The sequence below is a fragment of the Orussus abietinus genome, unplaced genomic scaffold (assembly GCF_000612105.2).
Source record: "Orussus abietinus isolate OABI.00-Male unplaced genomic scaffold, Oabi_2.0 scaffold1, whole genome shotgun sequence".
Lineage (NCBI taxonomy): Eukaryota > Metazoa > Arthropoda > Insecta > Hymenoptera > Orussidae > Orussus > Orussus abietinus.
The window spans coordinates 2,485,236-2,507,702 of NW_019396017.1; the positions used below are offsets into that span (position 1 = coordinate 2,485,236).

At 52.3% G+C, this 22,467-nt stretch overlaps 1 protein-coding gene and 4 non-coding genes across 5 annotated transcripts; 1 reads left to right on the top strand and 4 right to left on the bottom strand.

Moving 5' to 3' along the window:
* Window positions 1–4,212: 4,212 nt before the first annotated feature.
* On the bottom strand, window positions 4,213–4,284 carry Trnaq-cug. The gene has a single exon. It is a non-coding gene; the product is annotated as a tRNA-Gln (tRNA).
* Window positions 4,285–4,352: 68 nt separating this feature from the next.
* Trnaq-cug lies at window positions 4,353–4,424 on the bottom strand. The gene has a single exon. It is a non-coding gene; the product is annotated as a tRNA-Gln (tRNA).
* A 68-nt stretch (window positions 4,425–4,492) lies between these two features.
* On the bottom strand, window positions 4,493–4,564 carry Trnaq-cug. Its single transcript has one exon. It is a non-coding gene; the product is annotated as a tRNA-Gln (tRNA).
* A 68-nt stretch (window positions 4,565–4,632) lies between these two features.
* Window positions 4,633–4,704, bottom strand: Trnaq-cug. Its single transcript has one exon. It is a non-coding gene; the product is annotated as a tRNA-Gln (tRNA).
* A 1,778-nt stretch (window positions 4,705–6,482) lies between these two features.
* LOC105697922 lies at window positions 6,483–22,153 on the top strand. The gene is made up of 3 exons (XM_012421659.1): window positions 6,483–7,386; window positions 18,056–18,444; window positions 21,937–22,153. Exons 1-3 carry the CDS (start codon window positions 7,248–7,250, stop codon window positions 22,093–22,095), a joined length of 687 nt encoding a protein of 228 aa, XP_012277082.1. The 5' UTR covers window positions 6,483–7,247; the 3' UTR covers window positions 22,096–22,153.
* Window positions 22,154–22,467: the final 314 nt, after the last annotated feature.

Below are 22,467 nucleotides of genomic sequence, written 5' to 3' on the forward strand. Positions count from 1 at the left end.
TCGACCCAGTTTTTAATTGGCGTTGCATGGTCGGTCCAATTAAAAATGACCCGGCCATTACCGAAAACGTTAATAAAATCGGCGTAAAAAGAGTCTGGCCCAGGAAAATGCCGGCGGAGGAAATGAGAACTCGTCTTTACGATCTAGACCGTTTAGCATTTAGGGCTATTTCCTGGGAGCAGATTTTCAGGTCGGTGGTCTCCCCTCTTCTTTTCTTCCCTCTTTCTCTCCCCAGGTCTCGGGATCTCTGCCTCTCTCCCTCTCGATCTCTCAAACTCGATGAGTCGCGATCTGGCGACCCAGAGTGGGGACTGACATCAAGCGGGGGAAAGAAAGGATCGGGTAAAAAAATCCACCGTCTCGTTATCTACGCCAGATGAAGTGACTCACCGGCGAGGAATGACCCAATGAGGGGCCCAGAAGGAAACGGTACCGGGCCCTGATTGGTCGAACACCATGGCGCGATCTTAGGTGGTGAGGCCCGATTCGCTGGCCGGTATATCGCTGCATATGACCCCTTTCGCATCGCTCCTTTTCGCTGTGTACCGTGTACCGCTTATGTACAACCGACCATGTACCATGTACCTTATGTCGTGCGCAACATGCCGTACACGAAACCTTCGCGATGCACCAATAGGCCTATTTCTGGTGTAAGTACCGCGTCAAGTGGTACCGGAATCGGTAACTGGTTGACGGAGGTGGAGTCATACCCTAGGTGCATGTACGCGTATGCACCTAACCTGCAACCCGACGCTTAGTCAGAAATATTTATTTGCTCGGCCACTTTGGCGAACTTCCGAGCCATCGCACCACTCGGCGGTCATTGAACGACTCGAGGCCAAGTGTAATTTCACCTGAAACCGACATGGATGCGGAATTTCGACAAGACGAGATTCCTGGAACGCTTTGAGCAACGCCGCAGATATCAGCCGTCTGAAGATATCGATCCAGTGACTTTTCTTTTTTTTTTTCTTTTTTTTTACGGCGCCTTTCCGCGATTTTCGAGCTTGTCGATGTTTCAACGGTACGGGAAAATGGCCGGACTTTTAGAAATAGGAGATGTACCTGCCGTGATGTGTTCGCCGACGCGTTTCGCGTGTCGGCGGAACGGATGACTCGGGGCGAAATTTATTTCCGCTGATTCTTTTTATTTTTTTTTTCCCCTTTATTCACCGAGACTCGACGGAGTTCCGTTATCGCGTGCTGACGCCGCGCCGACGAATCGTTATCGCGGAGAATTTTACACGGAAACCTCCCGGCACCGATAGCATCATCGGGGTTTATTATGATGGCGACGGCGTGCAGCGTTTCTTGTCGACCGCAAGACCTCAGGACGGTCGCAAGCATCGCTTATGAATTCGGTCGATGTGCGACGATTCTCGCCGCATACGCAGTTCCCTCACGGATCGACTTCCGGTCCTCGATCGATCGTTCGATGGCGGTTCCCAGGAAATTGCCCGTCCCGGGAGGAACCGTCGGATTTATTTACGATTTTTCAACCCACCCATCCCAGGAAACTCGACAACAATTAAACATTTGCACGAAGCGGAATAATGTTGCGGGGTTGAAACTTTCCAATCAAAACCCGTGAAAACATTTGCAGAGGGAAATTAATCATGGCCGCGGCCAAACATTGGTCGCCCACTTTTACCGGAAGTGTCCGGCTCGGTCAATAGTGTTGGACTAGTTTCTGGGTCGAAGCGACCTTCTTGCTCTTTTCTAGAAATGAGTCACGTACTGAGGTACATCATGGTCGCTCCCTATGAGTTCCACATGGTAAAACCTTTTATGCTGTACGACCGAATGGAATTCCCAAAAATGGACGGGAATGAATTCCTCCTCGATAACCCCTCTATAAGAGGATATCTAATCACTGACTTTGCTACTTATATGTATTAAACCGATTAGATTAAGTTTCCGCGCAATCATCCTGGATTTCGCGGGTTTGGGATTAAGGACCGTCGATGATGATCCGAACTAAGGGATATTTCAGATTTAACCCTTGCAAAGCTGGACTCGGTTATCTCGGTTATCCTCTTAAGGACGCAGTCGGCTTTCAGGAAAAAGGAAAGTGTTCTTTCCTTGGCCGTGGCACACTTAAGGCGATCTGCAGGGGTACGATGATGCCCCCGAGGGTATTCGTGACTAACGCTCTCGGAATCGAGCTCCCTCTTGTGCTCCTCCCGAACGTAACCTCAAATAGGAATTGTATGTCCGATTTAAAAAAAAAATTAATTCAATGAATGAGAAACATTATCCGACTGGAATAAACTCCAATAAATTAGCGGCAACATTTCTTCGTAATTACGACAATTTATCCGAGTCAAATAAATATGCAATGAATTTTTTGTTCTCAGGCTGAAAAATGACACAGCATCCGATGAGTCAGATATCGGTGGGCACAGCAGAGAGGAGATCGCTTCTCTCTTTATTTGTGCCCATAATTATGAAAGTGGTCTAAGTCATATATTTTTGTTTCGAAATTACATTGAATTAATTTCGTTCAAAATAATGTGGCGCGAAATAACTGATAAACTCATTTTTTTTCAATTTTGACTTAGACCACTTTCATAATTATGGGCACATTTGAACTTCTGGATATTCCGGGTGCCTCCCGATTCACAGGAGGCGAGCTGATAACGCAAAATCCGATCGAGGCAAGTGATTGGCGTCCTCGATAACGATCTACCATTCCGTCAGGCTGAGCTCTTCCTCCGTTTGTTTTTCACCGCTTATCGGGACCACGGGCGGAGTTTAACCTTCTCTATCGTTTCCCTTTTCCTCTCCCTGACTTTCTCCGATGTAGTCCATTTCCCCGGGTCGTTATGTCGCACGGCTAAAAATACGGCTCTAAGTGCATAAGCGCATCGGTGACCCGATAACGCCGATATCGAGCGCCCTGTAACGTCGATTAAGAGGCGCGATAACTTTGAGTCATACTTCGATTTGTGATTCAACCAATGCTTCCGCAACCTCTCGGTAATCCTCGAGCAGGAGAAATGACGACCGACAGGAAATGTCACGAGCAGAAATACACAGGAACAATGGTCAACCTTTTTCCCGACCTACACGGCATATTCTCTTCTCTTCGCAGTGCGCATCACAAACAATCGATTCCAGCCCGACTCCTGAAATGTCACCTACTGATACCACGAGGAGCGTTATCGCCTCCGCGGGTGCAATTTACCTAGCAAATATTATTTAACATAGAACAATCGGGCAAACATGTTGACTTTATGGATGTGCCGAGTAAGACAGTCCGAGTAACCGCAATTTATTCTCAGGCCAACCGCAATTTCGACAGTAAGGACGCCCGTAAACCTATCGCTGCGGCGTCGCACGTGCTGGTTTACAATTCACGGCGAAAGAATCGCCCCCGCCCACGTGACTCGTTTGTTGGTTATTTATTTATTTCTTCCGTTAATTGTCTCTCAAACAGGCGTCGCACACCCGGTACAATCTGCCGTTGGGCGAATCGTCGTCGTCGTTAACCCGTCGTTAACGACGTTTGCTGTGTGTTCGTATCACCAACGAGGAACTCGTTCGAACTCGTCCCTTGGCGGACGCGCAACGTAATGACCGATAACGCCGCTCGACGCAGCGGTCGTCGCTTCGTTAATTGTAGAAACCTTAAACCTCCTTATAAACCGCCTACGCGCGCCAGCGGGAATTCACTCCGCAGTGGTCCGAACGAGCACAACGTATGCGCGTGTACTATAATTAATAAAACGAGTATTCGGGACCTTAACCTCGCGACGAGTCGAAAATCAAGATGGCCGCCGGAAATGATAGGATAGAGCTTGACCGAGTCGGGGCGACTTCCATGGTCAGCTGGACGGGCCTTTTGAGAGATTAACACGAGGCAAGGCCTCGTAAGTTTGAAACAAAGTGGCAGACCTGCTACCGGTCACCAGTTTCCACCCACGCCACTCGGTAGCCGGTCTAAATATACTCCAGGTCCGCTACCGGTTTTAAATCTCGTTGTTACGGAGGGAATAAAACGAAACTGGCTGCAAGATCGAGGGCACTTCCGCCCGGTTCGAGCAGAATTTTCCATTCTGCTGGAGGACGTGCTTGAGTTTGAAGGAAGGAAATTCAGGGTCTGCCGATTTCTGGATTTTAATTCCAGATTGCCTAGGGGTATGCTCGGACATGTACCGTCTTTCGGTGTTATTCCTTTTACTTTTTATTACTCTTTTAAGGTAAAAAGTTAGGTCCCACCGAGATTTGAACTCGGATCGCTGGATTCAGAGTCCAGAGTGCTGACCATTACACCATGGAACCTCGTATTTTGGTTATTTAATTTCTCCTCACGTTTTAAATTTATTCCTTTAAAGTAAATGTCAAAATTTAGGTTCCACCGAGACTTGAACTCGGATCGCTGGATTCAGAGTCCAGAGTGCTGACCATTAGATCATGGAACCTTCTATCTTACTTATTTAATTATCATTCACGTTTTGCAATTTATTCGATTAAAGTAAAACCAAAATTTAGGTTCCACCGAGACTTGAACTCGGATCGCTGGATTCAGAGTCCAGAGTGCTGACAATTACACCATGGAACCTTCCATCTTACTTATTTAATTATCATTCACGTTTTGCAATTTATTCGATTAAATTAAAACCAAAATTTAGGTTCCACCGAGACTTGAACTCGGATCGCTGGATTCAGAGTCCAGAGTGCTAACCATTACACCATGGAACCTCGATGCTAATTTAATTCGAGGATTTTTAATCGCCCACTTTTTTCGGCAGTTATCCTGCTTTTATCGGCGAGGATAACGAAGAGCTCGCGATAGCATGACCTCAAATTTGATCTTCGCTAACGTCGGCTCGTAGGCGAATATATCGCGTAATTATTGTGCGATGCACTGTCTGACACGATAAGGCGTCATCGCGCTACATCGCCGGCGAATAAAGTGCCGCCGTGGCTGGATGGAAGGAAATGTTTTATTTATGTCGGAATATTGAATGTGCCGGGCGTTTTAGATCGACACGATTATCCGGGGGATCAGACTCGATCCCATCAGGGGCAGTTTTAAAGTTCTTTCGAAAGATTCGCCCCGCGGCAGGATCTTACCGCTCGTATTACCCTGTCACGGTAATCTTACAGGCCTTTGGGCGGATTATCGTGTCACCGGGATAATCTTATCTTCTGGACGGCCAACACCGTGCGCAATCGTGTATTAACCGAGTCCAACGAACGAAAATTTGACGAGACGTTGAGTTTCGATTGTCGCATACTCCGTTCCAGCCTCTGCGAATTATGGAAAAAAAAAAACGTGAAAAAAGAATTAAACCCCCCCCGCGAATTATTTATTTACGTCAATTTAAAATTAATGCCATACAGAAGAGATTACAATTTCCTTGCGTTATCGCGATCTCAAATCCGGCTTATCGATCGAGCGGTACAAGTGCACTCCTAGGGGGTATATACGCTCCTCGTTAATTCAACCGACTCAATGCATATCAACGACTAGTACCGTAATTTCTTCATCACGTCATTCGGGCAGAGATTCCAATAGATGCACCTGTCCTTTACCCCCCAATCCCACGTGCAACGACATTGCCTCGTTGTCTGGCCCACCCGTTAATTTACTCCTCCTATCATTAACGCATAGTGTGCGCAGGTAATCCTCAATCATTCATCGGGCGCATTGAATGGCACGAATTAGATGCACTTTCGTGGCTGGAAACAGACAGGAATAGACCCAAAGGGGGACAGAGGCGAATTGGATGCACCGGATGGAAGCGGGCTGTACAGATTGCGGAAACGTTGACGGGATTGAACTCGAATAACGAGGAAAATTTGACGTTACAGTCCCCCTGGCGGGCCAACAACGGTGCCATAATTCCTCGATCATTCCGATACACCAGGAGAAGAGACAAGGACCGCAAAGACTTCCGCACAATTTTATTGCATTTCGATACACTTCCATGGGTCTTTAAAACAATCGTCAAAGTGCCGGTAATTCATCATTCCCCGTTCGCTATCTGGTGGCAGCTGCAGCTCGTGATTTTTCCAGGCTAGAACTGGCGCGCTCGGCTGAAGTGTATCAGGCCTAAAGTACGCAGTTAAACTCTCGGAGCTCTGTCCAGTGTCGATGGTGGGTGGTGAACACGTTGGTCCGTGTCGTACGCGCCTTCGCCGGTGCACGGCGCGCGTGTATCGGCCGTCTCTCTCGGTAGCTCGGGGAGGGCCGCGCGGCGTCTCGCTCTCAGAGGTTCAGTGGGTGAACGTCCACGGCGGGCGAGCGCGGGGATCCGGCAGGATTACCACCCCGTGAACGCCGCTCCGTTCGGCATACATCGTCCCCACTCCGGCGGCCGGCCCCCACTCCGCGGCGTCGTGCGCACGCATGCCCCCACCACGTGACTCCGGCCGCCTGGTGGGGGGAGCAGCGGTCGAGCGACCGCGAGGCAGGCGAACGTCAGGCAAAAGCATAGAATCATTACCACGCCAGACCTCGAGGAGTACGAACGTGTCAGTCCGTTTGCCAAGCTCAGTCGAGATCTCGCGTGCCTCGCTCGATTGCTCGCCCTGACGCGCGTTGACAGTCTCCGCTCCGACCTGTGTTCACATTCGACCCTGCTCTAGTGGTGGTGGTGGTGGTGGTGCTGCTGGACGATCGCGCTCGCATGCCCTCGACCGGGCTCGACGGCGCAGGGACCGCGGACCGGACTTATTCCTCGTGAGTGCGCTCGCGGTGCGGCTTCGGGACCACTGGGCGACCGGCCGCGACCGGCCGACGCCTCGCCGCGTCGCGGCAGACGACCACCGACCGTCCGCCGCGACGGTCCGCCGCCCGGCACCTATGGACATAGATCCGTTCGAAGATCCACCCTATCGGCGCTCCAGGCGGCGAGTCTGAGCGCGGGGCGCTGCCCCGCCGCGCCCCCTGGGCGCCCACCGACGGCGACGCCGACCACTCGAGCCGCCCTTTACCTTCCACCACCGGACCCCGCGTGGTGCCGCGCACCGCTAGCGGCCGATCCGCCTCAGAATCGCCGCGGGTCCGCGGCTACTGGTCGATCTGCATTCCGTCGAAACGCCACGTTTTTCACTTCCCAACTCCAACCGAGGTTCCACGACTGCCCAAGGGGGCCGTTGTCAGCGACCACGTGCGCTGCCGCGCGCAGAGTGGAGGCCCCACGGACGCAGCCGCGCAAGTAGCGTAGCCGAGGTGTTGCACGGACCGAGCTGAAGATAACATTGGCTCCCCTTCGAGCAGACTTTTCGCCCGAGATATGGCGATTCCCTTCGCCCTGCCGTCCGAGGACGAGGCCGAGGCTCAGGGCCAACAGCTGGAGCAACTCATGCTCGACCTGTACGCCGCGCTGCAACAGGTCCTTCGCATCAGGAACGCTCAACACCCTTCACGAAACCGTGAGTACCGACCTACCGACATCCAAGATCCCCGGTTGACGACCCTGGCTCTCCTCCTCCTTTGTGCCATTCGAAAGGCACTCGAGGAATGAAAGTGACTTTCTGCGTTTTGGGAACGTCGGGTCAGGTCGGGTCCTGGGATGGAAGAAAAACCCTTTCGAGATCCTTCCGACCAACCGGATCGGGACCGGGAGCATCTTCAAAGTGAGGCTGATCGACTCTCCGCGGAAAGGCTCTCTTACTATCTGTATCTCTCTAAAATAAATCTGCCGATGAAATTTCCATGGTAATAATTGCCGCCGGGAAGATCGTGCCGCTAATTGCGGGGGTGGATTATTTACTTTTTTTTACGCCTTTGAGATGATTTCTCGGGATTTGTTGGATGGATCGCAGCGCGGCTTGGGGACGAATTCGAATGTCAGTGGTGCACTTTACATGGGAGATTGGTTTCCGTCGATGGAGCGTGTCGAGCGGTACACTTCACGCGTAAACGCGACCGAGTGATTGCGTCAGTTTCGTGTCACGAGACCCGATAACGAGTCGAGGGTGTTCTCGGACGTTTCGATGTATGTGTACGTCAAACGGTGACGATATCTTAACGGGTTTGTATCGGCCAGGAGGTTTAATCTGCGGTCTCCTCTGGCTGTCAGTCGGCCGATACCGCTCACTTATCGCGACTCTGCCGATAATGCACAAATAGCGACCCACGAATCGATTAGGAATCAGTAAGTGAAATAACAGCGGAGCTCGTCATCGGCACGAATAATTGAGATTTGTCGCAACCGGTGACGTCGTTCTATGCGGACACCTCGGATGACACTTGCGGAGAATTTCTCCCCGTTCTAAAAAATTCGGGATAATTCAAGACGACACGAGAATTTGATTTTCTCACGGTTAAACCACCCATAGAGGACTTCCCCTAAATCTGACGCGCGGTCCTCGACGTCAGGACTCGTGACTTTTTTCTTTATTCTTCTTTTACTTAAAATTCGGAAACTCTCGAATCGCTCGGAAGTAAAATCAAATGGATTCTGAGATTTCGTCAGGATTTCGGGAATCACTGACGTGTAGGGTCAGTGACCGGGAGGGATCGTCGGAATGGTGACAGTGGTCGATGTCTTCTGAGTCAGCCCCAAAAAATGTCACCTGGTCCAGCCGAGGTGATTTCTCGATGAAAATCGAATTGTCGGCGATTACCTCGGAAGTCAGTTTCCTCCGTTTTACCAAGTTAACGTGATCTCTCCACGAGGAAGTGAAAAATGGAAAATACGAAAATTCAAAATGCAAGATCCATAATTGAAAATCCAGAGTTCGTCCACTTCGAGTACCGTCTCTTTGTTCGAGGTGTCAGAGTTGCGCACGTGCTCGACGGTCCCTCGCGCCGAGGGCTCGACGAAAGGAAAATCGGGAAGGAAAACCCGGAGGAGGTTAAAATGCAATCCCGGTAGAGTAATCTATACCCGAGTTGCGGTTTTACGAGAGCGAAACGCGCGAGGGGGCACACAATAGACGCAGTGTGGGTGTAGAGGCGAGAGCGCGGCAGACGATGTCCGGCCGTGACCCTAGCCGGTCGAGCCTCCTTTCGCGAGATGACCACTGGTCAGCGGTGCAGTAAAACGCACTATAAAACCGGAGTCAACGGGCGCGCTATACGGCGAATCGAAACCTCGAGGATGGCCCGGGAATATGGTCGCGACGAGTTTCCTCCGGGACGGGAGGAAGAGAGGTACGGTGCAGGAGAGAGACGGCCGCCCGGCTGTTGACCGTTGCAGCTGCATCGGTGCATCCAGGGTGCCGCTCCCGAGGTGGATGGCGAGATCTCCTCGGGCTTTACGAGTCCCTTCGCGCTTCCTGGCCACGGAGCCGCGATTTGCATCCAATTTCCCTCGGACGGGCCGAAAAGGAAAGGATCGAGAAAATGGTCGCGCACTACTTACCCCGGAGTTATGCAACGGGGATATATGGGCCGTTGGGTGATGTATGCACCGCGCTTTATGCATGTAACGGGCCCGTTAACGAGGGTTAACGCCCGGCTACCGATTTTTTTTCTTGATTTTATTTTTTTACTGCGGGATACGCTGTTCTCTATATACTCTCGAGAGGTGTCGAAATCCCCCGCGTTCGCCGTCGTAATAACGCTTGGCACGGTGTAATTTGTTACTCGCGAGGGTGTTCCGGGGTATCGGGGGTCAACTGCAACTCACGGGGCAGGCAATGCGATTAATGGGGCGTTTGCACCTGGTTGGTCGGGATTTTTTAGGGACTAGTGTAAGATTCGCGGAATGCTTCTACGATCGCCTTGGAGATCATCAGGGAAATGAGGTTTATTTGATGGTATTTTTTTTTTCTATTTTTTTTTAATGTTGCTTTATAAGGAGGAACCATCTGGGGATATTGTCCATCGGGTCAGTAGCCACTCTCGCGGGATTCAGGAGGATTCGGAATTGCAGGGAGCCGTGCACTCGGGCTGTTGCATCAGATCGGGGGTAGATATTTATAGAAACAGCTGCGCGCAGCCCCGAGCCTCGTAACATTTGTTGAAAACTCGTGTATTTTGCGCAAACGTCGGCCGCGGGCGGTTACGATTGAACGGCTCTTGTGTGCGGCGACGATGGACGGCCGTTTTTCTCCTCTTGGCGTTTCCTCGAGGCTCCTCCGTTCCTTCGATATGATGGATTTTCATATCGACGCGTCGCCCTTGAGGACCGATTTCGCCATTTTCACGCTCGACGGGAAGAGAAGTCTTGCCTAATCCTCGAGGCGTAAATCTTCTGCGATTGCTGACTCGGCTCGGATTTTCCAAGCAGGCTCTTCGGCTCGTGCCTTTAGTCCCTATTTGGCCGATCTAATCGATCGATTAAATCCCCGGTCGATGTCTTTTTTGGCCTCCGCCGATTCCATGATTCCTTCGTCTTGAAAACGCGGAGGCGGCTATGCTGGCCGCCCTAGGGCGGAGGAGCGACCATCGATCGTAGGAGATTATAGACACGCGGAACGTGGATAATGGAACCGCTATAGATGCGCATGAAGTATTGAGGGAATTTGTCATCGCGGATTCCCGGCGATTCCGCAGATCCCACTCATAGGAACTAACCGATACCAGTCGGGGTTTCAACTTCCTACGACGGTAATTCGTCGCGAATCGATGCGCTCCCCCCGTCGATTATTTCGAACCGTGTAAAGCGGTCGTGCACGCACGTTACCAAAGTACTTTATGAATACAAAGAATACACAGAAGGGGGGGGGAGAATCATGCCACGAGGAGTAATGCCCGCTAGACGTTAATATTTAACTCGCGGCTTGCTCTTGGGATCCTTTTGTTTCCAGGAATTTTCCCGGCAAGGGGAGCCCCTCGATTCCTGGATTAAATTCACCTCTGTGGCTCGCATTTTCGGCTTGTCGCGTTCTAATTCATTTCTATGGGCAATTGTAAGTTGATATCATTTGAAGAAGAATTTCGCGCGATGGGAATGATCATTTATTGGGTGCAAAATTTTGTCAGGCTCATTTTGAGGATATGAAACATTTTTCCGAATTATGGCCAAGGCGCCTCGCTCGGTCGCAGGTAATGAACTCGGTAAACGCGCGATTCTCCTCTTTTGTTTTTTCTTTTTTTCTAATTCTTTCACGCCACGAATCGACGCTTTCCGCTCGGTACACATTATTTCCGCCGTGCGTAACGTCGGTGCGTTTACGCTCGCCCACGGTGGCACGCGTCTCCAGCAGCCATGAAATTCAGCCGATTTTATCTCTCGCTCGACCCTATCCGACTTTGCTCGCCTCGTGTAATGTAAATTAACCGGTGCGCACACCGGAAAAAAAAAAAAATAAAATAAATAGCATCAAGCGTCACCGCTATGAGCTATGAAATAGGCGCCGATGCCTGAAAAGGTATGACATACAACCACCAGAAAAAAAAGTTAACTTGACAATTCGTAAGGTTACTTATAATTAATTTAACACTATTTTTCCTAAATGCAGGACAGTACTGTCTCTGCTTGACGCCATCAAATTCCCTTCAGGGTTTTCACGAGATTCGATTCTCCTTGCCATGCCTCTTCCCCGTCAACTAGTATTTACATTAGCGAACGGCATATTCCGACTTTCTCCTCGCTTCGACGAGGTTCAAGAGTTCACACTCGCCGGGTTCTTATTCGCGTGGCATTTCTCGCGAGCGGTTCACGCCTGCTTGTCCTCCACTCCCGTCGGGGGTGTGGCTTTTATGCGTTTACGCGTGTACGCGTTTACACGTTTACAAGTTTACAAGTTGAGCGGCTCCTCCGGCCATGAAATTCGACCGGGTTTATCTCCCTCCTCGACCATTTTTCAACCATTTCCAACCTCGGTTGCCCCCAAGAATTGCCATCCTCCGGTTGCGCGAGCGTGCACTCTTTTACTGCACTTTGGCGCAACTCACCGCCACTTCACGGCCGCTTAAGTTCGTTTTATCGCGTGGCGTCTCCATCGGGCATGAAATTCGGCCGATTTAATCTCTCCACGACCCTCGCCGTTGTATTCTCTATCAACCATCCCGATCGGTGTTCAACCGGGCCGCGATTGCGCGTGCGCAGAGGAGCTCCTAAAACGCGCCCTTCGCGGAAATCGCCGATTTTCTCATTCTTTTTTGACTCCCCTTGCTCTCGAATACGAGAGCTGGTCGCTGCCAACCTTCTGGGAACTGATCCTCCGACATCGCGCGCGAATGGGCTTGCTCGTAAATCTCGCATCCCTCTCGCGGGGACTCGCGTGCGAACGAGCGAAAGACATGCACCGAGTGCACGGGATGCATCGAGGATGACGCGGATAGAGACGAGGAGGATGGCGATCGGTTTCTTCGAGGATAAGTTCAACATATATACAAGCCATCGATAGTGCCCTGGAAATGAGACTTCTAAATTAAAGAGAATTACTAGACTTTCTTACCCCGTCGACTGGGCATTAGGTCGACTATTGCGTACACGGGTACGGGAATTTCGCCCATACGGAAGAAGGGCTTAGCTGTTCGGGAGTTAATCATTCTTTGATATAATGCCCTGAAGGTCCTGGTTTTTTTAGCGTAAATCATTTTATTCGTTTTTTTTTAATTGTACCTTGTGTGGGAATTATTAAGTGAATATATATATGGTTGAATTATTATCGAGAAAAACTTGCTTAAAAAGGGGGAACGCGGAAGATGGCGTAAGGGAACTTTGGAGGGAATCAAAGCGGAGAGTTGTTGATGCTGATTGCAGGTTGAGTCCGTAGGGAGGGTCCGCAGGTGATCGAACTTCGGATCTTTATACTCCTCGACGGTTCGGCGGAACTGTCGAACGATGAATGTTATTAAATTTCAGGGGTGTATACGCCGCGCACCGAGCGGAAATTGGAAAATCTATGGGCTGGATCGATGTGATTGGAGGTTGCCGAAGAAACTGTTCGGCTTAATGCGAGTGCGTGGTCTGACGTGGGGCTTCGGGGCGGAAGAGAGAGATTTACGCAGGATAGTTAGAAGTTGGGAACAAGTGGGCAACTTTCACTGGTACACACCGGGGAAATTGTTTCGCTATTATTGTAGGAAACGGTCCCCGCGGTCTGTGCTCGATAGCGATTTCTTGCGCCCCGGAGTTTATGCGCCGTAAGTATGAATTCGAAGAAAGTGATGCACTTCCGAATCCGTTAAACTTCCCCGTGTATTTGGCGACCAGACATGGTTGCCTCGCGATCGAGGATCGAAAAGGAAAAAAAAAAAAAAGTATCCACGAAAAGGCGTTTCCTTGACGGCGCGGATCCGGCCGGCGAACCGGCCGGGGAAGCTCTCCAGGCCTGGCTCGATTTACAATTTAAATCGTTTCCCCAATAAAACGTGGAGGGGTCGATTGCTTTCGTGGAAGCGATCGAGGCCCGATAATCATGATTATTACCTGTCCACCGAATTTCGGTGGGCGGAATGCGAGCGGACGCGCTTATATGGCGGCGCGGCGAGAGCGGCTCTCGAGACGCTTCCCAAAGCGCTCTTAAAAGTCTTGCAAAAATTTTCCTGAATCTGCCAAAATCTGCCAAAATCTGCCAAAATCTGCCAAAATCTTCCAAAATCTGTCCAAAACCCTCCAAAGTCTGGGAGAATCAGTCAAAAAGTGTGTAACCTATCAAACAAACCGAAACCTATCAAAACGCCCGACCTCTCCACTCCACGCCTCCGGCACGCGCAATTTCCTCCGCAGATCGGCATCAACGGGTCAAACCCCTCTAAAAAAGAAATGCGAATCCCCACAGGGAGCCAAGAGGCGTGTCGAGTCCTCTTCCGGCCATGTCGGCGGTCAAGCGCGCAGCGCGCGGAGCCCCATCGGCGCGACTCGCGCATTGTCCTGGAAAAGTGGCAAAACACCGAGAGGCGCGATAAAAAAAAAAAGAGAAAGAAATAAAGAAAAAAAAGAAGAAAGAAACAGCCCGCTTACACGAGCAAACCAAGGCATGAGACACGCAGCGGTGCTTGTATGTGCGAGCGCACTTAGGGCCAGGGTCGTGCAAACTGCACCCGCGTGTGCACGCGCGAAATATCGCGTACTCGCCCGGGAGCACGTACGCACACGTACGGGAGAAGGCGCACACCTACTTAGACGGGTGTCCACGCACACACGCAGGGGGCAGGAGGGGGAGGCGCACATCGAGGAGCGTGCACTCGCTCGCGTGCAGTTCTCGCGGCCTTGAGAGGGGTTCTTTGTGCAGCTCGCTGCAGCTCAGCCTTCGGACGTCTGCACGTCGCACGGCTCGCTTATAGAGTCGCTCCGTTACATATACTGTAACAAGTTGCATTACGCCCATGTACAAAGGGTGTTCCATGTGAGTCACGTGTGCGCTCATGTCCCTCTCTCTCGGTCCCCTTTCCCCCCCTCCCCCTCCCCCCCCCACGAGGAGGAGGGCATAACCGGCGAGTATATAAAGCGCATAAACTCCAAGTGCATGCGGGTGTTGGCCACGTGCGCGCTGCACTTTTTGCTCGCCCCGGGCTTTTATCGCGCTCCTTTTTGCACGTTCCTCGCGGCCGTGTACGTGCACACGTCGAGTCCTCGGTAGGACTGGGTTGGGTCCTTCGATCGGCGAATCCCGATTCTGTTTGGGGACCTCGAGAGGAGTCTACGACTAACCCTCTCCGCCGCTTCCTGACCGATTCGTTACTATTGTCGTCGGCGAGATCAAACGGCGGGCTCGATGCTGCGCCAGGGTGCGCTCGTTTAGATTTCAAAATGTCCTCGATAGGACGCCTGGTAACCCTTTGATGTCCCGACAGAATGCCGCGGGTGCCCCTGATATCGGCCTTTTTTTGAGACCGATTCCTGGCCTGCCGGGAGGTGGTGACACGGTTTGTTGGGCTCGGAGGACCCATGGGATCCCTTCGAGGATCTTCGTCCTGGAGGGGGGATGCGCGCGATGCGTTAATTGGGCTGAAAGGACTCGACTTCGCCGACCGGAAAATTCCTAGTGGAGAACGCTACGTGTTGGAACGATTTTCTACAGCGAGAAAGGAACCTTGAAGCTGAGGAATATTTCTTTGAACGGTGCCACGGAAATATTTTGGTAATTCGAAGAATAGGTATTTGACAAGGAAGAAAAAATTGGAATAAATTCGACGGAACGTTTCCTCGGGATATTATTATTTCAGGGTATTCGAGTGAAATTGTTGTTCCTTGATGTATGAACGTTTTTGTTCGTGCTGTTTAATGATATATTCCTTTGGTTTTTTTTTTCCTTTTTTTTTCCGGAGTAATCCCGCTCGCTTCAGCCGCGAGTTTACTTGAGCTTGCTTGACAATTACGAGGAAACCGATGCAAGGATCGCTGTCGGTGTGGTAATCGGTAGCTTTGCTTGGAAAAATGACCATCTTGCGAGACTCGGGCAGGTTCTTGAAAAGGGACCCTGGGGAGATAGAGAGAGAGAGAGAGAGAGCTTCGATCCTGCTGATCAGATTCTGCGAATTCGCTGCAGCGTGCCTCCCCGTCGCGATTTCGAGATAGGTGCGCTGATCGATGCAGGTGACGACGGGGCAAAAGTTGCACAAGTGAAAGAGAGTCCGCTCTCTGAAATGTCAAGGATGCCGCCGCGTGAGCCGAACAATGGGACAATCGACGCACGTCGGCGCGGCGCGTCGTCGCGTCGTCGCGTCGCGGCGAAATCTGGAAAATCGACGCGCCTCCGCGGTCCTGATTGACATCTTCCTGAATCTTGTCATCGAATGAGCTATCGATCGACATCCATCGGGATAACTTTTTCTTAAAATTCGCACTGAAAACCGCAAAATTGGAGATCTGAAAATTTAAGATTTTTCAAGGGAAGGGAAGAAATTATGATTTCAGGGTTCTTGAAATTTTCGCCCGATGATTAGGAGCGGGGTTTATGGGGGATATTAATATACGCCTTTCTGGGCACGACGATCGAAATAGGTCGCCGTTGACGAGGAACTCGCGCGCGGAGCAAGTCCGCCCAGGAATCCGGAGACACGCACGATAGCGAATTATCTGGATGTATTAACGCCATCTTGGTGTGCGACAGATAACCGTGCACAGAGAGACGAGACAGGCAGTCTACCGTGGCTTGCGATATCGCACGTTTAACAAACAGATAGATACACGCGGCTAAGCGAACGTTTCCGAACGAGCGGGCGCGGCGTCTCGTCGGCCATCTTGGAAATCGGGTTCCTCCACTTCCAGTATAAATGACAAGAAAAAAAAAGCAAAAAGATCCTGCAGAGCGAACCTGTCTTCGTTATCTATGCGTGGCTTCGAATCGAAGATTTACTCGAGTTTAAGGGATTGCGAAAAGATTTTCACGATTAATGTGGGAATCGGGCCGGGAATTTCAATCGGCACATGTGGGACGGAAAACTCGTACACCTACGAGAAATTGTCGCTTTGCGTAAGGGAAAGTGAAAAGGTCATTGTATGTAGATGTTGGGTTGAAATTGGTCTTGCACGTCCCCTACACATAATCGCGGTTTAAAATCCGAGAGAACGGTGCTCAGACGCCGGTTACCCGTTTCACTGAATTTATTATCGGTGAATATTTATTCCTAAGTAGGATATTAAACCGCAATCACTGGGCACCTCGAGGATCGCCTGCACTTTCTGCCAACTGCGCATTATTTTTTTTTTTTCTTCTTTTTTCTTTTTTCCATTAATGCAACTCAGCTGCTTTAGGATACGCTCGCACGTGGTTGGCGCTCGCGACATATCGGCGTTGAATCACGCGCGAATTACTGCGCCTTATTTCTGGCCTTTAACGATTTGTCATTTGTCACTTAAGTCCGCAATCAACTCGCGAGTTTACCCCCGGAGCTCGGTATCTGCATGCCAGGAGACAATGTAGTATTCTCCGCGAACAATTATTCAATTTTTAGATCGAGTTATCTCGGGTCGGTGGTTCTTCCAAGCCAGGAAATCCCCGCGGCCGCGTGGACGTTGCGCGAAACTAATTTCGAGTTTTACAAACGTTCGATTCCTGGAAACTCGCCAGCGATTCGACGTGCACTCGAGCTTACATCCGTGCCTGAGAACGCCGGGGATGACGATAACGGCCTATCGGCGGTGTTATTATTGTCCGAGATTAAACCCCCTGGGAGCGGTTATAAATAATGGATCTCCAGGAATCGAGCGTCGAGCGGTAGCCGCGCGATTCGCGGAACCCTAGGCGCGGTTACAAGATTTCGTTAAATGAAATTTCCCGCCGACGGCGTCGAGCCGAGGGGTTAAAGTGGGGACAATTGCGAGGGCGTTTTCGCCGGGGACGTTTTGAGGATGAGCGATAATTCTAGTAACGGCTAGTAGGTCAATTCCCGGCTTGGCCCCTCAATTGCGCACGCGTAGAATCGGCCGGCCGGCGCGATTCGCGGATCGACGCGGTTATCGCGGGGTTATGTCACGGATAAAACCTCGGGCCCCCGGCCAATGGACGGTGACACACAACGGGTCTTTATCGTCGAGATAAACGCTGCTTGTAAACGATGCACTCGCGGAGGAGCTACCGCCGTTCCTCGTAATCATCCACCGACACGCACCGGCCGCAGCCTCCGGCCTCGATTACGGGAAAACAAATATGGCCCCTTTTTCTCGGGCCCTTCCGTGAGAAGTGTCCGTTTCGCCGCCTTTTCGAGGGAGGCCGGCTTCGCCGAACTATTTACCCCGGGATTCGGTGCCGCGGGACTAGTCATGCCGGTAATTTGAGGGCCATTTTCCGATGGGTTCCCTGAAACCGCCGGAGACTCTTCTCCTCGGGACTTAACCACGGAATACGGTTATTACCTGGACGGCCAAATACTCCACATTATTCCCCGTAACTAAATTCTTTGGTTAATAACTCTCGCTCGATCATCCCAAACATTGAGCCACATCGCTCCAAATATTAAAAATAATTCGGTGCATTCATCGAACACGTTCTGAAATAAAAATGTCCTAAAGTTCACCGAAGGACGATTTAACCGAAACACTTCGGTCGACTTTTCTTTAATTTCGTTAATTCAACCGGGACGCTTTCTAAAATTAATTAATACCAGTTGCCTTCGGGATTTCGTTTAGGGATCCGAATTTGTGTCTTTGCGCTTTCTTGGGTCGTTTCGTAGGATTTGTCCCCAGGAGTTTCGAGACCGAGGTAGGAGATGCCGACTCGACGTCTAATGGTTGCGACCATGTTCTGTCCACAGACCGGCTGCCTCGGCGGTCGGGCGACATGCCGGGTTTCCGGGAGCACCCGGTGGTCCTGATCGACTCGGACCTGTCCCGGCTGCCGCTCCCGGACCTGGTGCTGTCCGCCGTGGAGCAGCTCCCGACTCCGACCCCCCTGGTGACCGCCTCCGCCCCCAGCAGTCCGACGAGGGACGCGGCCTTCCAGTTCCCCGAGGCCAGCGTGCCCGTCCCGATCCCCAGGCCGCGGCCACGGAGGCGCAGGCTGACCTCGGAGTGCTCTGTCCAGGAGAAGGAGAGGATGAACGCCTGCTGCGGCCAACCCCCCACGGCTATAGAGAGGGAGTGGGCCAGCATCGGGTCCAACCTCAGGAACATCGCCGACGACTTCCACGCCAGTCATACCAAGGTGAGGACTAGCGATTTTCTAAAATTCCGCGAAGGTAGATTTTCATGGAATTTTTTCAAAGTACATATACCCCGTCGGTTCTTCCTATTTCCAAGTAGATTCTCTTGGAAATCTTGAGATCTTTCCAAGAGCATCAGAATTTATTGGAAACGTGGATTTGGTTTTTCTTTTTTTTTTTCCCAAAATAAACGAAGGTCGCAGATTTTCTTGAGACTCTTGAGAGACGCTTCGAGGAACCTTCAAGGGTGATTCTCAAAGACTCTTGGCTATTTTCTCCTGGAGCTTTCCAAGGATCTCCAGGGATCTCGCGAGTTTCCTCCGGGGGTCAGTTTCTTGGAGATGCTCGGGGGTAATCTCTCGGAATTCTCCCCCACGGGGGTCGTAGATAACCCGCGTGGTGACGTCGGATAGCTCTTATCCGCACTCGAGGTCATAATCGGAACGAGGAATCTCGCCCACTCGATATTACCACTCTCCAAGACTATACTCGTTGTCCACCATGAATCTGCGGCTAGACGGTCTCACCCCCATCATCCTTGGGGAAGTACGTCATGAAGATGGGACTCGAAGGTGGCCGTGGGACAAGCCGAGAGGGCGCGAACTCGAGGCCATAAACGCGAATTTAGTTATCACCCCTGGGTCTCGGGGGTGCAATAAATATCGGCCCCCGGGTATATCCGCCCTAAGACGTGTCTAGTACTCCCCAACTAGTTTCTCGCGTCATACTTCATAGGAACGCCTCGGCTGGCGTGATCAAATATGTATCGCGAAACGTGACTCCCTGGTCTTACTCATCCGCGTTATTTCGGGAAATTGGACTCCTTTAAGTATCCGCACCCCTTCGAGCGTAATCCCTTGCACTTATTTCAATCGAGACTCGGATCGGGGAAAAAGTTACGGTAGAGTGCCCCCTCCTAATTTACCGTCGCGTCGGTTCCTACGGGGTGTATATATCGAGCCACGGCGTCTCATCCCCCAGTCTGGACCAATAAGGCAGCATCCCTTGTTTGCTGGGAGAGCCGTAGGAAAGGAAGGAAAGCCCTCCCCTTATCCGACTGCCGTTGATCCGCTTTAAAGGCACGATCCCAAGTGCGATCGGATCGCCGGGCGTCTAATTATGGCGTTAAGTACGCGTAATTAAGGGAGGGGGAGGCGAAGGACCCCGTGAAATCGAGGGAATCTTAGATCGCGGGAAGATCCGTTCGAGGATGCTGACTAACCTCCGAGGAGGGCCGAGAGCGAAGGAGGAGACTTAGGCTCGAGCTTTTACCTCGGCGAGGTTCGTCGAGCTCGACTCCTCTCATTAGCTCGCCCCCCCCTGCTCCCCCCCTGATAAACCCCAAGGTCCTCTTCTTTTCTCTGCTCCTCTCGAATCGAGGAGGAACCTCCACTCGTCCGGTGTAAACGACCTTCTTTCAGCTCCACCCTGCCCTCCCCTGTCCCCCTCCAGGTTGGCTCTGCGAGCCCCGAAAATGGGGGGGAAATAATGAGAGAATTAGAGAGAGGTACTCGAGTTATCGGAGGTACGTCGCGTACAGACTCGAGGAATTGCAATTCCGTTTACCTCGCGAATTCAGGAGAAACTATCGAAATTGATCGATGGGACGAGGGTTTGCGTGCACGCGAGTCGCCAGTGCGCAGGTAACCGGTAAACGGCCACATCCCTCGTTAGGTGAAAGTTAAGTGGACTTGCGGCCACCGAGAAGAAACGGCCACCAATTATTCCGGGCGTTATCGGGCCCCCTCTTACCTCGCAGGAGCCCTGCGCACTCGCCGAGTGCGCGCGGGCGACTGCCCGGGATTGGCTTGCGCGCAGACTCGAAGGGCTGCCGGAAAGAGGAACCGCCGGCCTCGGCCAATCACCGCTCGCTGCCGCTTGTCGCCGAGCTGCGCGCGCAACCGGCGCGAGGCTATGCGGGCGCGCGCCTCGCGCTCGGGTCTCATTCCCGCGGCGATCGCGCACGCGCGCACATGGACGCGCGCGCGTGCGGCGAGTCGCGACACATACGTGTCGACAGTCGATCGCGTACTTAATCGACTCCTCGGTTTAATTGAATCGTACCGGGACGGGGAAAGGAGAAACCGGAGATTAATCGCGGATACGAGTAATTTTGGGAGGAGGTTAGGAACGGAGGGGAAAGGGAGGAGGGGATCGAAGTCGAGTTTGATTGACCGCTTCGGTGACCGTTTTCTCGATCTAACGCATCGCCTCCCCCGAGGGATGGACAACCGAGGGTCGTGGCGACAATGGGGGAGGGGAAGAATATTAGAAAGGTGGAGGATACACTGTTAATTGACAACGAGAGCCTCCCACGAGTCCGACCCGTCCGCCCCATAATTCTCCCTTAATGTGACGCTTTTTTCCCCGTAGCGGTGATAATCTCTCCTCTCGCGCCGCTCTCTGTGGGATCCGACCGAATGTTTGCCGGGGCGAGGGCGCATTGGGGCATGTGGGGAGAGACGGGGGTGAAATGGAAACGCGACGAGCAGATATTATTGCCGGCCATAAAGGCCTCCTCCCTTGATTGGGGACCTCCCTCCTCGCGTTTATTATATCGAGCCGGTGGATTAAGACGAAACGGGAATCGGAAGTCGGCTATGGGGTCAGACGGCTCCGATACAACAAAGGACCTCGGGGATTGTTGGCGGCTCGTTCGTGGGATATGCGAACGCTGCGCGGTTTTGTCGCGACACGTCGGGGTGGTCGGGGTGAAGTATGTCCCCGATGAGTGCGAGGGGTGAACTCGATCCTGAGAGGGGTGCACTTCCTCCCCCCAATTCGCGCTTTCCCTTGCGAAACTGTTTCCTACGCCCTGTCACGGGGTCGGAATTCCTCGCCGCGATCGACATCATGAATAAAAATAGAATATATATATATATATAAAAGCGCGAGACGCAACAATTCGTGACGGGTACGCGATAAACAATCCCGACCCTGCCGACCGAAGGCTAAGTGCACCGTGACCAAGTGCACCGCCAACGAGGGCGAAGTTGCAATTGCGCATCCCCCTCTCGCTTCCTTCTCTCGAGTCGCGGATTAGCCCTTGGCACGGCTCAAGGTAAAAAGTCCAAAGAGACTCGGCAAGTCTGGCGAAAGTTGGTCGAGACAATGAGAAGAAGAGAGCAAAGATCGAGGGTCCCTCCGAGATCGGGTCGCGAGTCGAGGGCGAGCTCGGTAATTCGGTCCAATTAGAACAATTCCAATTAGCGGACGTAACCTCTCCTTACTTCACCCGCCCTTTGCGCGCGACTCCGCGAGGTGGGGGCGAAGAGCCGAACGTAGCGTAGGAGCACTTATCATCTCTTGATAACAATGGCAAATAACGTCTACACCCGCTGTTTACGGGGCATTTAATGCGATCCCCTTGAAATATTGCCGATCCGGCACGGAACGCTCTTCATTATCCTGGGGATGCTGGGGTTCCTGAGGAGCCTCTTTACCGGATGTCTCTCGACTATGAGTAACGCAACGGCTTCTGATTTCTGCTCCAGGGTGCCGAGGTCGAGAAATCCCGACTACCGTTCATCGGGTCGACGTCATCGGCAGCCGACAGCTTCTTCTCGTTCCTGTTGCCGGCGCCTCTGCGAGAAACCCTGTGGACGACGGTGGCGCTATACCTGGGATGGAGGCTCGTCTCGCGTCTCCGATAGAGGAGGTATTACGGGATCATCCTTGATACGATGCCATAAGAGCGAGCCTGCGATTGGCCGAGCGCGCGGCGCGCGCAGGCGGGGGGAGGCGCGCCAGTATAAAAGCGCCTCGCCGCCGCCGGAGGGCGCAGTCGGCCGGGAGCCCCGGCAGGGAGCGCGTCCCCCGCGAGGACTCGGCGCTCCGCGCAGGGCGCGCGCCATTTTGGTCCCAGGAGCCGCGCGGTAAGGATCGTGGAAGGACACCCCGGAGGGAGTCGGCCTCGGTCCGCGCTTCCACGATCCTCTGGTCGCCTCTGGAGGGTCCTCCGCTTCGCGACCCACCCCCTGGTCGAGAGGCAAGGGGCGGTCGCTGTTTTCTTTCGATCTCCTCGA

Excerpts from the sequence above, each read along its gene's own strand:
- LOC105697922 (XM_012421659.1), top strand. The coding sequence starts at position 7,248 with ATGGCGATTCCCTTCGCCCTGCCGTCCGAGGACGAGGCCGAGGCTCAG. Across the intron at positions 7,387-18,055 it reads TCAACACCCTTCACGAAACC|ACCGGCTGCCTCGGCGGTCG; the intron begins GTGAGTACCGAC and ends TTCTGTCCACAG. Across the intron at positions 18,445-21,936 it reads TCCACGCCAGTCATACCAAG|GGTGCCGAGGTCGAGAAATC; the intron begins GTGAGGACTAGC and ends TTTCTGCTCCAG.